General features: G+C 55.1%; 1 protein-coding gene across 1 annotated transcript in view; it reads right to left on the reverse strand.

The window, feature by feature from the left end:
* The window catches only part of CFAP65 (cilia and flagella associated protein 65), a 47,821-nt gene extending 38,159 nt beyond the window's left edge, over positions 1–9,662 (reverse strand). The window contains exons 1-6 of the mRNA XM_067570052.1: positions 9,588–9,662; positions 9,169–9,353; positions 8,115–8,217; positions 6,133–6,299; positions 1,688–1,887; positions 940–1,085 (exon numbers count right to left, since the gene is read on the reverse strand). Coding sequence (XP_067426153.1) covers positions 940–1,085; positions 1,688–1,887; positions 6,133–6,299; positions 8,115–8,217; positions 9,169–9,353; positions 9,588–9,662 — 876 coding nt within the window. The remainder of the gene's footprint in view (positions 1–939; positions 1,086–1,687; positions 1,888–6,132; positions 6,300–8,114; positions 8,218–9,168; positions 9,354–9,587) is intronic.
* Between the last annotated feature and the right edge of the window lie 2,637 nt (positions 9,663–12,299).

Consider the following 12,299-nt stretch of genomic DNA (forward strand, 5'->3'; position numbering starts at 1 on the left):
CCTCTGTGCTCTTGTCTTCTGAATCGATGGTCCCCTTCCACATCCAACCCATGAGATGGTTAAGAACTGGCTGGCCTAACAGTGTGAAAGCAGGTGGCTTGTTTGAGAGAAAACTCGCATGTCCTCCTCGTCAGAGAGGCTTAGCTGAGCCCCTGGGGCATGTCAAACAAGCTGCAGGAGTGGCACTTGGGAATGAGAAACCACCAGGCTGAGAAAGACACATCACTGGCCCCAGGATGGACCGAGATCATTCTGGGATGCAAGGAAGGCTGGTTTTTCCTCTCAGTTAGATCTATGCAACCCCATCAAAGTCAGCAGGGTTCCTGGTGCATCAGAGCACATTTTAGCCCCATAGCTAAAGGGCATTTAAAGTCAGTTTGCTTGGCTAATTAGGACACCATAGTGTTATTGTGGTAGTATTTATGTAGTGTGTCGCTGTCTCTGACATTTGACTGAGGAGCACCGCCATGCATTAGCAGATCTGGGTGCAAGGTGGCCAGGACCAAAATAGCAGGGAGCTATGGGTCAGGAGTGAGGTGCCCGGTCAGAGCTGCAGGGGTGAAGGAATCCTGTCGCCTGGCTCTAGTGCACTGCAAACCCCTCACCCTCCCTTTTCTCAAGGGCCATATTCATTCACTCGTTTGCAAAGTGCAGTTTTGCTCTGAGAAGGGACCTTCTCGGCTTGGCTGATGCCCAGTGAAATGAGAGAAATGCATGGCTTTTCTTCATCTCTCTCAAATTCCCCAGCCTTATTCCATGCCCACACTCACAGCTTCCTGACACAGACACCCACTGCGCTCTCCCCTATACACACCCATGTTATTTGTACAGCTGTAACAGAGAGAATAAAGCACATTCACTGCTGAAGCCTGGGAGGAACACAGACTAGGATTACAAAGCCTCATCAAAAAGTAATCTCCACCCCCCTTGCCAATTTACCATGGATGGGTTGCAGATTTCCACCTGTCTCTCCACGGTGGCACCGACAGCCACAGAACCGAAGCACAACACGTCCCGGAAGTTCCCAGGCCCAACATCTTCGCACAACTCTCCCAGCACACTTACTAACAGGCAGGGATATTTAGCTAATAAAAATCAGAATACACAATCAGAAGCTAAGTCCTTTTGTTTGTCACTCTCCTGATAATGCACATCAGGCCACTAGCTGTTCTCTTTATGCTAGCAGAGCCCTTGGCAAAGAACAGCCCCATATCTTAGTAACTGTGATTGTTCAAGATAATCCCCTAACTGGATCCACACTCTGGCCTTAGAAAAAAGCTCCCACTGGTAGCACTTGTGAGAGCCCTTCCACAGACAAGGCTCCAGCAGCTTCCAGTGTTTTTACCACCATGCAAAACAAATCACCTCGTCTTCCCCCATCAATCATGTAACTGAAAAGCAAGGGACCTGTCAGTTCGGACCAAGCCGTAGCATTGCATGCTGGGACCTGTAGTCTCCACAGCTCTCTCTATATTAAAGATGAGGACAGCCACATGTCATATTACAGAATTTCATGGACCAATTTCAACCTGAGGGCTTCACTTTGGCCACCACTGGTTTGCATGGGACAACAGAAGGGCCATTTGTCATGGCCTCTTGATGTATTCATATGGGATATGATTCCACAGAATCCTGTGCTTATGGACTGTGCTGGCTTCTTTTGCCTTCAAACTCTAGAAAGCCTCACCGATGGCTCTCAGCTTGATAGTCCTCTTCTGCTCCTCATTGTCTCCAAACCAGCATATTGCTATCGCATCGTACACCAGCGCCAGCTGGGGCTGAAAGGTCACCTTCACCACGCACTCAGAGCCTGGCTCCAGCATGCCACTAGCAGGAATCAGGTGGAAAGGGCTTGGTGTCTCCCAGGTAAATAACGTAAAGAGATCACTAGGAGAAATGGAGATATGAAGTGAGCAGACATCAAAACCCCTAGCCCATCTCTCAGTGCTTCTCTCCCAGAACATTCACACGGAGGCTGTGCCTCACCAGTTAGCCCTTTGGGTCCAGTATCCTGCCTCCTGCAGCAGCCAGCCACCCCCTGTGGTTTCAGCAGAAGGCAAAAACCCTGCACAGTGCATTTGGACACTTAAAATGGTTTATGGCAGATACACCTGCCCTTGTTCCCTTTGTGCCATCTAGCCACAATTTACTGCCAACTCCCTCCCCCCCCACCCCAAACACACACACCATCCCAGAACTCATTGGAAAATGTCACATGTTCTAAACAAGAAAGGCCATTTCCCTCCAGAGGAATCCTGGCTCATTCCAGTTTGCCTGACGCCCACCTTCCTGCTTTCTCACCATAGCCTTCTGTCCCCTCCTGCCCTGAACATCCTGTCACTGCGGTCCCTTTTACCAAGCCCTCCCCATTGCTTTGGGGACCTTCTCTGGCACTAAATCCCCTGGGCTTACTGTCCTTTCATTACAAAAACAATCAAATCCATGATGACTCCCAGTTTCCTTATTCTTAGACAATATCCTCAGGTGGTTGAGTTCCTCACCCAGAGTAACCGGTTTGTATTGAGAAACACTGTCAGCCCATACATAGCATCACCGTGGCACCCATCTGGTTCAAGAGGAGTTGATGTAAGCACCAAAGCCATTCAGTTACTACGTGTGCTGCTGCAGCACCGTGAGGAGCTAACCAGTCCAATTCTCGAGTGACCGTCCTTGGCACAGACAACACAGATGTAACGTGCTGGGCCAGATGATGCCGGCACACAACCAGTGCTTGAAACCTGCTGAGCTCTCCCTCTTTCTCTGCCTTCCTGTCTCTCAGCCGCCTCTCTTCAGCCTCTTCGAGCATCAGCAGTTTCTATGCTGCCTTGGGCATTACTTCCATGCTGGGGCAGAGAACAGACTCGGGTCCTGAAAGCCCTGCTGTCATTTCTGTGCTGCTCACTTGCCAAGAGATGAGAGGCAAACTCAGGAAGGGCTGAATGAAAAAGTTCAGCCACCAGTCCAGCTCTGCCTGCTCCCAAGGAAGGGGGTGGGAATTTATTAACAGATATCTCCACCCCCTTCTGCAGGCTCAGGATGTTCTCACTTGGACACTGATCAGGACCCCGACTCTTTGTGTATGGTGAAATCAGGGTGCTCACAGGAACCCTGTGAGCAGTTAAGATGTTGGGCGGGAGGCAACTGAATCCCGCAGACTGAACGGTGAAATCAGAGCCCTGCTCACGCACAGAGGGGAAGACCCCAAACCTCAGTGAGATGGACTGTACGGTGATCTTCTCCCCGTACACACCTGCGCACTGTCAGGAAAAGGCTGTTCTTACAGATGCACACAGCCTTCCAAGATCTGAGGTTCGGAAATGTCAGGCCCTGATTGGCTGCTCCCTGCAGCCCCTCTCTGATTGGCTGTGTCCCATGCCGCTGCTTTAGGCAGCTTGGAGGACTCTCCCCACCGTCCTTTTCTGGGGCGGGGTGTGGCAAGGCTGCGAGGCCTCCAGCAGGGGACCTGGAGCCTCGTCCACCCTGTCACCCCCTCCCCCCCAGACAGGAATGAGCTGGTGGTCTTGCAGGTAACATCCATCCTTACCTGGTCCTTCGCCCCGCAATCCAGGTATTTACTCTCCAACCTCTGTGTCTGGAGAGTTCCTTTGCCTGTGCCTCCTCTGGCGGGGCTCCCCCTCTCTGGCCTCCCTTACCCAGGAAGCTTTAGCCATCCTCGCCCGGGTTTCTCGGGGTCTCTCCCAGGCCTCTCTGCCTGTCTCTCACCCCAGTGGATCAGTCTTCCCCTTCGGGCTTTGCTACCTGGAGAGCTATTCACGATCCCCAGTTAGTCAGGGTTCCTCTCAGCCCTCTGTCTGGAGAGCTATTCATTGTTCAGGCTCTCTGGGAGCTCCTTTTTCCCCACAGCCAGCTTATCTCAAAGGTGGGCTCGACCAAAGTTACCCTTTAACCATGTTCTTCAGCCAAGGAGGGGCACTTCTTGTTTGGCTGACACTAGGTAGTCACCCAGATCTTTGGCGATGCCCTTTTCTTACTCAGAGAAATATCAAGGGACCACAGCCTGGGATCCCCCTTTTTGTAGGTAGTCCATATGTTGCACATAACCCTCCATAGTCAGTGGCATGTCATCATTTACCGCATGCTGGGCATTCAGATTGTTGAAGCCTTTTACGACCTCTAGGGTGGTTAACAGAACCGGGATTTCCCCAGAAAGAAATTCTTATACCATGCCCTCCTGATCTGGAGAGGAGTCCCTCTGGATGCATCTGCATGTACACCCTTCAGAGTCCAGGAACTCTCTGTCCAGGTTCAGATCTCTTCAGGGGTTTCCAAAGACCAGCGACTGTGCAGTCAATATCGGGCTTAGCAACACCCACTTTCTCTGTACGCACACTATTGTGTGGATGACATTCAGCAGGTTAGGATCACTTTTATCTCCCTTTTTCCTCTGGGAAGAGCTCTTCTTTTTAGCAGAGGTCCGGCTGTGGCCCTGCTTTGCCACTATATCATGATCCTGGGGTTTTAGACCCATCGTCGAGCAGCTCTCTGCTTCAGCAGGCGGATGTATGTCCTTATCCAAGCAGTGGTGTACCGAGGGATTCCAGCACCCGGGGGCCAAGCCTACGTTTGCACACACACACCCCTGCGCAGGGCAGGAGGGGTCCTGGCTCTGCCCCCCAGCTGCCCCAGGGAGGGTGGGGTCTGTACCTGATGGGGGAGCATGAGGCTGGGGGGGGCACAAATACAGGCGTGGCTCCGCCACCCCTGCCCCCCCCTACTTACCCATCACATGGCGCCCGCCTCTCCCACTGCAGCCCCGCAGTCCAGCACCGGCTCTGACAGGGGCGGCCTCACCCCCCGGCCTGGGGAGGGGGCTGGGCCAGGGGAGGAGGCACTGAGGAGCGCCCCTGAGACCCTCCTGCACCCTCCGCCCCCATCCCTCATGAAGGGATGGCCCTGCACTTATCTGCCGCTCCAGCCCCTCAGCTTGGAGCTGGCTCAGATGGGGTAGCCTCACCCTCCGGCCTGGCAGGGGGCACTGGGCTGACCCTTCATGACACACCAGTGGGTGGGGCTGCATCCCCCACCACCTGCGCATGGTGAAGGGCTGCCCCAAAGCCCTCCGGCAGGCCAGCACCTGGGGGCTGGCCCCTTCCCCCACACTCCACCTCGGTACACCACTGTATGCAAGCCAAACTCCTTCTGTAGTGGCCTCGGTCCACACAACTCCAGCTCTTTCTCCTTAACCAGAACTGCTCTGTCCGAGGTCCTGCAGCTCCCTCCGCCAGCCAGGCACACCATCCAGGTGCCTCCAACTCCAGCAAGGAACTGAACTCTGTTCTGCACGACAGCTCCTCTCAGACGGTCCTGTTGGGCCTGGATTGGCTGCCTCCCACGCCACCACTCTAGGCAGTTTGGAAGAGTCTCTCCACCACGCTTTCCTGGGGCAGGCTGTGGCAGGGCCACGATGCCTCCAGCAAGGCCTAGTCCACATCCACCCCGTCACATAAATAACTATGTAACACTGGGCCCAGCTGAAAATCTCAGAGACCCTCCTAATGCATTTCAAAGGCCAGTTAACAGACAACAGATGAGATTTACTTTCAGTCAACAAAGGCCTGGTCTGCATGAGAAAATGAGGTTGGCTCAGCTACCTTGGTGAGGGATGTGAAAAATCCACACCCCTGAGCATAGTTAAGCTGACCTAAGTCTCCGTGTAGACAGCACTAGGACGACAGCAGACCTAGCTACCGGCTCTCAGGGAGGTGAATTACCTATGCCAATAAGGGAACCCTTCCCATCGGCATTGGTAGCCTCCACTGAAGCTAAAAAAATAGTGACCTAGATCTGAAAGGCTGTTTCCCATTGCCATCCTCTTGAGCCAGCCAGCCAGGTGGAACTGGTGCACAGCAATGACCCGGTGCCTCCCATCACAACTGGTGCCTCGTATCCCAGTCCCAACCCCCTGAGCCCTCCAATTAGAACCTAATCCTGGAAAGTCTTGCGCTGCAGAGGTGGCTTTCCAGGAGGAATGATGTCAGTCTACGATGGAATCATGGCACGATCTAAACCATGAGCAAAAGGATCTAAATTCTCCCGAGGAAACAAAGAGGATGGCTCAGCCCCGGCAGGTTTGGAACATGGTTTTGCTTGACCTACAGCAGGTTCACTCACCCAGCATTGCACATGGGAAATGAGGCCTCTGTAAAGTCATGGACGGCGCAGATAGGCAGCTGGATGGCGTCTGGGAAGAGCAGTTCGTGGCGTGGAAGCGTAGCTCGCAGGGTGACAGAGAACTCACCTTCGGGCTTTTCAAAGCAGATGCTATCTTCATACTCCTTCTGCACAAAAAATAAGGAGAAAGAGAGCTGGCAGTTGTACAGGATCCAGACCCCCACAGCTGGGACTCTTTCCCTGGATACTGGCCATTCAACCCTCCTCTGGGCACAGGTGGATTCTGTCATTCCAGCACCTTAGAAAGATTGTTGATGACGAAGTGTGCGCGATGGAGGGTATGACGTGAGCGGTGAGCTGTGCTAAGGACTGGCAATCACTGTCTCAGGGAAGTGAATCATGCAGTTCCAGAGCACTTTGAATTACCAGATAAATTCATTTAACCTTTCTTTGTTTCCCGGCAGTTTTCTTTTTTCAACCTCTTTAAGACCCTGATCCAGCAAAACACTTTTGCATGTAGTTAATCTCAAGCATGTGAGATCTCCACTTGACTTCAGCCGGTCTCCTCAAGCACAAGCAGTTAAGCATGTGACTAAGTGCTTTGCTGGACAGGGGCCTAACTGCACTGACTGCCAAATGGAGTGTTGCAGACTGATGGCCTCTGTTTATCCAGTGAACAGTTACAGCTCAGGGACGTGCAAGGCTCACCTCTTCCACACACCATAACCCCAATGGGCCGCACTCCTGCCTGGGAAGTAGCACACTTGTGTAGGCAAGATGTCACCCCACCCTCTATGGCCCAGTCAATCCTTGGTGTCTCTGCCAGCAAGCTGCTGATTGCCCAAGTGGCACAGTGTGATGCGGACACCTGCCTGCCTGAAAATGGAACAAGACCATCGACTCATTTCACACAGGCCACCGAATAGTTGTCGGACGGTAACATCTTTCATGTCACCACTGACATGGACCAGACTCAAACACAGACCTCAAGGCGAAATGTTCCATGTCCCATTCCCAAGCCCCTGAACCAGTCAATCCACCAAACTCAGGCTGGATCAGAACCAATGATCTCAGGGTGAAAGACTTGCTACTGTATTTCTGAGCCCCATGGCATACAAGTTCATAGTACATACAGTTATATAAAGTAGCTGTGCACCATGGCGAAGTTATAGAAGCTGTGGGAACCAACACTTTGAATCCCCTGAATTTTGTGTGCTCACATACCTTTTGCATTTAACATGGGCTAATTTCCTCCGCCCCATCACCGTCCCTCTAGTCCCAGAGCATGGACAATATATGTAAAAGCACACAATAATAATCAAGATTACCACACTACCAAAAGTGACACTAAAAGAATTCCCCATTCCACTGAAACAAAAAAAGGAAGCTTCTTGCACTCGACTTGTCCTGTAGTCAATCGATAACCCATGCAGTTTGCTCAAAAGGTCAGTGAACTCAGGATCTGTTAGGCCAAGGGGAAAGTGAGTTCTGGAATCAAGGGCTCTGCACTAAAAACCCCCAGCTCCAGGCCCCATATGGACAGTCAACGCAAGCGTCGCATCACATCTCAGCTGTCAGGTTAAAGAAGGGAGAGGCAATGTGTAAGATACAAAGAACGTTCCCTGTGGAAATCATCTGTTGGCCAACTCTGCAGAGAAACCAAGGATCGAGCAGGCCAGGCTCCCTCCATAGGAGGTCCCTTCAGGCACACTGGTGTGGGGTAGAAAGTTGCCCTGTCGCTGCCCATGCTGTACCTGTGCTGCGGATGGAGAGTAGCTGTAAGTCTCCAGGGTTGCCACTTCAGCACCTTCCCCCACTGATGTATTTGCTTGACAAAATTAAAAAAATAACCCAACTAAAAGGACGACTGAGAAAGATCTGCTGACCCCTCGGCCCGTTCCCTCCCTTCCTGGAGCCTCACCTGAGCGCAGATGGCGGCTAGGATAGAAGCAACAGAAGGGCTGCAGGAGGCTCCATTTTACCTTTTCCAAGGGACGGAAAGTGATGGGAAGAGTTAAGGACACCCCAGGGCTCAGGACAATCGGCTGCGGGCAAACAGTGATGAAAAGTCTTGTGGCAGGAGGTCTAGAAAATCAAATCAAAACAAGAGAGACGTCAGAAGAGACAAGCCCTGGGACCATCTACCTGTCAGCGCCTGGTCAGTTACCCCAGCCATGAGAACTTCTACTCTTCTGTAATACCTTCCTACTCCTTACCTCAGGCAAATGGGGAAGCAGTATTACCCCATTCAACAGGGCACAGAGAGGCTAAGGACAATGTCTCCAAAACCAGCCTCTAATTTTGGGTGCTAAGATTGAAAAACTTTGGACCTCATCTTCAAAAATCCTAGACACCAAAACTTCAACCAAAGGCAACAGGAGCTGCAGCTGCTCAGCACCTCTGAAAAAAAATCAGGCCCTGGGTGTCTTAAGATGGGCATCCAAAAATTTAAGGCACCCAAAATTAGAGGCCACTTTCAAAACTCTGAGTCCAAGGTCACCTAGCAAATCAGCAGCAGAAGCAGAAACGGAACCCAGTGCATCTGGGAATCTCACTGTTCTATAGGGCTACTCCTGCATCCCTTGTGACTGTCTCAGTAGCCCTATAGAACCGTGAGCTTCCCAGACGCACTGGTTCCAGGCCACACCAGCGACATCCTAACACACGTCCCGCCTGGATTTCTATCCCCACCAGCAACTGATTCTTGTTAGAGTTAAAAATGGCTCAAGGGCAGAAATATTATTTTAAAGAAAAAAAGCCATTTCACTTGAAAATCTATTGCCAGGAAGAAAGCTTTCAGTACCCGAGTTGGCACATTTCATACGGGGCACGCCCTAAAGCAAAGAGCACGACCTTGCCCTGTGATTCGGAGCATCACGTTCTCCAGCCCACAGCAAATGGGAGAGAGGAGAAAGGGCAGAAGGGCTCCATGGAAGGGTCCGTGAGGGTACCCTTGGTCGGAGGGATGGGGATGGATTGTTCCACTAGTGAGTGGATGAGGAGGAAATGAGGAGGATCTTCCCTCCCCACACCTACCTGTACCTCAGCTTCTGGGTTTTCACGTGAACGTTTTTCAAGGATAAATGTTTGGTAAACTCCTTTCCCAGCTCCCAGCCATGCCAGTGGAGAGCCTCTGCCACTTCAATGCCCCAGAAAATGCCTTTCTTCTTGGCCTTCCTCGCAGAGCGTTCAGGGGGCCTCAGTGGAGACATAGGCTGTTCCTGAAGGACAAGGGAGAAGTCAAAGTCACTCGTCCTGGTCACTTGCCTGTGCTGGGCTCTCCGACTGCCACAAGGGGAGCGAGAGTCCAGCCATCCGACAGGACAGCCCCAAGGGTCGCTGGACGGCTTTGCTCATCCGGCTTCACGCCGCCGCGGTGGAGCCACCCAGAGCCACGCAAGTTACAGGGCGCCGTGAATCAGGCAGGAGAATGTCCCCGAGAGCCCCTCACTCACCTGCCTGCTGCTGCTGCTCCTGAGCCTCTGGCAGGGGCCGGCGCCCGGCAGCCCCCTGGGCATCTGAGCGAGCATCGGGCACCTGGAACAAACGGGGGCAGGTTGCTCCTGTGTCCGGAGGGAACGTCCCGCAGGGAACGGCCCTGCCCCGGGCCGGGAGATGGGCAGGACAGGGGCTTCTCCAGCCCCCACCCACCGAGCTCCCCGTGGGGTGGAGGTTCAGTGAGTCCCACGGTGGGAGAGGGGATATCTGGGGAGGGGGGAGGGGCAGGGGTACGTGGGGCTCCCTGGGGAACAGGGATTCAGTGGGGTCCCAGAGTGGGGGAAGGGTTACCTGGGGAGGGGGAGGGGCAGGGGTATTGGGGCTCCCTGGGTTCAGTGGGGTCCCGCGGGGGGCAGCTGGGAGAGGGAGGGGGCGGGGCTACGTGGGGCTCCCTGGGGAACAGGGATTCAATGGGGTCCCAGAGTGGGGGAGGGGTTACCTGAGGAGGGGGCGGGCAGGGGAGGGGGTGCAATGGGGTCCCAGAGTGGGGGAGGGCTTACCTGGGAGGGGGAGGAGCGGGGGTTCAGTGGAGTCCCACAGTGAGGGAGGGGGCTACCTGGGGAGGGGGTGCAGTGGGGTCCCGGGGAGGAGGAGGGGTTAGCGGGGGAGGGGGCGGGGCGGGGCGGGGGGTACCTGGGGTTCCCCGGGGAGAGGGGCGGGAGTTCAGCGCCGCGGGGCCCGGCACGCCGCCATCTTGCCGTCTCTATGGAAACTGGACGCGGCGGCGTCGCCCTGAGCAACGACGGCGGCCGAGAGGGACCCGGCCAGCGGGCGGCGAATCGCGCCGCGGCAGGAGCAGCCGCCAGGGGGCAGCGACGAGACCCCCTCGGCGAAGGGGCGGGGGGCTGCAGGAGGGAGGGGTTGGGGGTTAGGGGCTGGGAATGTGGGGGAGGGGCTGTGTGGGGGAGGGGTTGGGGTGAAGGAGTGTGGGGGAGGGGCTGGGGGTGAGTGTGGGGGAGGGGCGTGGCAGCTGGTTCCAGGCAGGAGAGCCCAGGGTTACCCAGGCAGGGTCTCCGGCCCCATGGCCCCGTGTGGGGCGGGCTAGGGCGCTGGCACCGGGAGGTCCCGGCAGGCTCTGTGGCCCGGGAGTTGGCAGTGGGGACGCTCGGAGCCTCTGGCCGGGGATGGTCCTGGGAGAACGGAGGGATTCCCGCAGGAGCGGGGCCGCCCCACTGGCCTGTCACAGACGCTCCCGTCCACCTTCTGACCCTCCCATCCTTAGGAAGCCAACGGAGCCTCCAGCCCCATCCGCCGTCTCCTGCGAGGACTGGATCGGACCAACGGCCCGCTGAAGTTGGTGCCCGTGTCAGTTGAGACGGGTGGTCCATGGAGGTCGCTCACCCTGACTCCTGCCTCTCCTGGTTCAGACCAGTTGGTCCATCTGGACCTGCGGCCCTGTCTCCTGCCAAAGCAGATCAGACGAATGGTCCATCCGGCCTTCGACTCCTGGCGCCACACGACCAATGGCATCAATAAGTGACAATGGGGCGCTGATACCCTGCCGATCATGCTGACAATATCCTCTCACTGTCTCCTTGTGAACCCCGTCTGTCTGTCTGCCTGCCTGCCTCTCTGTCTCTTAGCTGATACTTCGATTCTGAGCTCTTTGGGGCAGAGATTGAAAGTGGCTCCACATAGGCAGACTGCACGGGGCAGGGCAGAGTTTCCAGGGCAAGGGCCCACACGCATCAGATCCCATTGCAGGTGGGCAGTGCAGATTCACTCCCTCTTCCGTCCTGCTTTTCGCAGGTCGATACCATGTCCTGCAAGCTCAGCTAACAGGACCCCAGTGCAGTGATAGGGCTGTGTGGATCTTCTGAGCAGAGGCCTTTGAGTAGGACCTCCCCCCCCCACCCCCGACCTGGGTGCCCTTGGCCTAGCAGAGAGCAGCTCAGGTTGGAGACCTGCATGGCGATGTGGGCACAGGGTGTCAGGAGGGGAGAAATGTGTCTTTAATGGCATTTGTCTATGTTTACATCATGAGTCATGCGGATAAGTGGCCGTAAATCAGCCCCCATCTCCCCCAAGACATCCAGAGCGTCCCCTCTCCCCATCCACCCAGAACTGGACGTGTGCCCGGATCCTGCAGAAACAACCTCATAAATAACAGCAGCAACAATAAACCCTCTTCACAGCAGCACAGGAGCCCGAGCACACTCGGCGCAAGATTAACGCCTCCCATTCATCACTTTAACGGTTGTACTTTGGAAATTAAACCTGTCACGGCCCATCAAGGTGAACATTTTAAACCTGTGACATCCCTACGTGCCTCCCCGCCTTCCAGCTGCTCCTGGACACGCGCACACTCTTTCTTCTCCAGCTCATTGCCACCTCCTCGCTCTCCTGGTCTCCTTCTTGCTGGGTCTCATTCAGCCCTAGACTGCGGCGCTCTCAGTGCCAGGGGGCTGGGTTTGAGTTACGGGAGGTTCTCTCGCCTCGGGAGGGACGTGAACAAAGCACACAGATCTCTGCACCCAAACCCCAGGCCAGCACCAGGCCGGCGGGGCTGGGAATGGTGGGGTGCATCTCGCCCTGGCTCCGTGTTTAGAAGGCGGGGGCTGAGTCTCTCTGCAGGGTACCTGGGCTCCCCGAAGTCAATGGGCGCTCCTGTGATGCTGAAGCCCCAGGGGTTTACAGGTGCTGCAGGAGGGATGGAGATGAATTGGGGT

Source organism: Emydura macquarii, unplaced genomic scaffold, assembly GCF_026122565.2.
Source record: "Emydura macquarii macquarii isolate MOO-44397 ecotype Brisbane River unplaced genomic scaffold, CSIRO-AGI_Emac_v2 contig_2988, whole genome shotgun sequence".
Lineage (NCBI taxonomy): Eukaryota > Metazoa > Chordata > Testudines > Chelidae > Emydura > Emydura macquarii.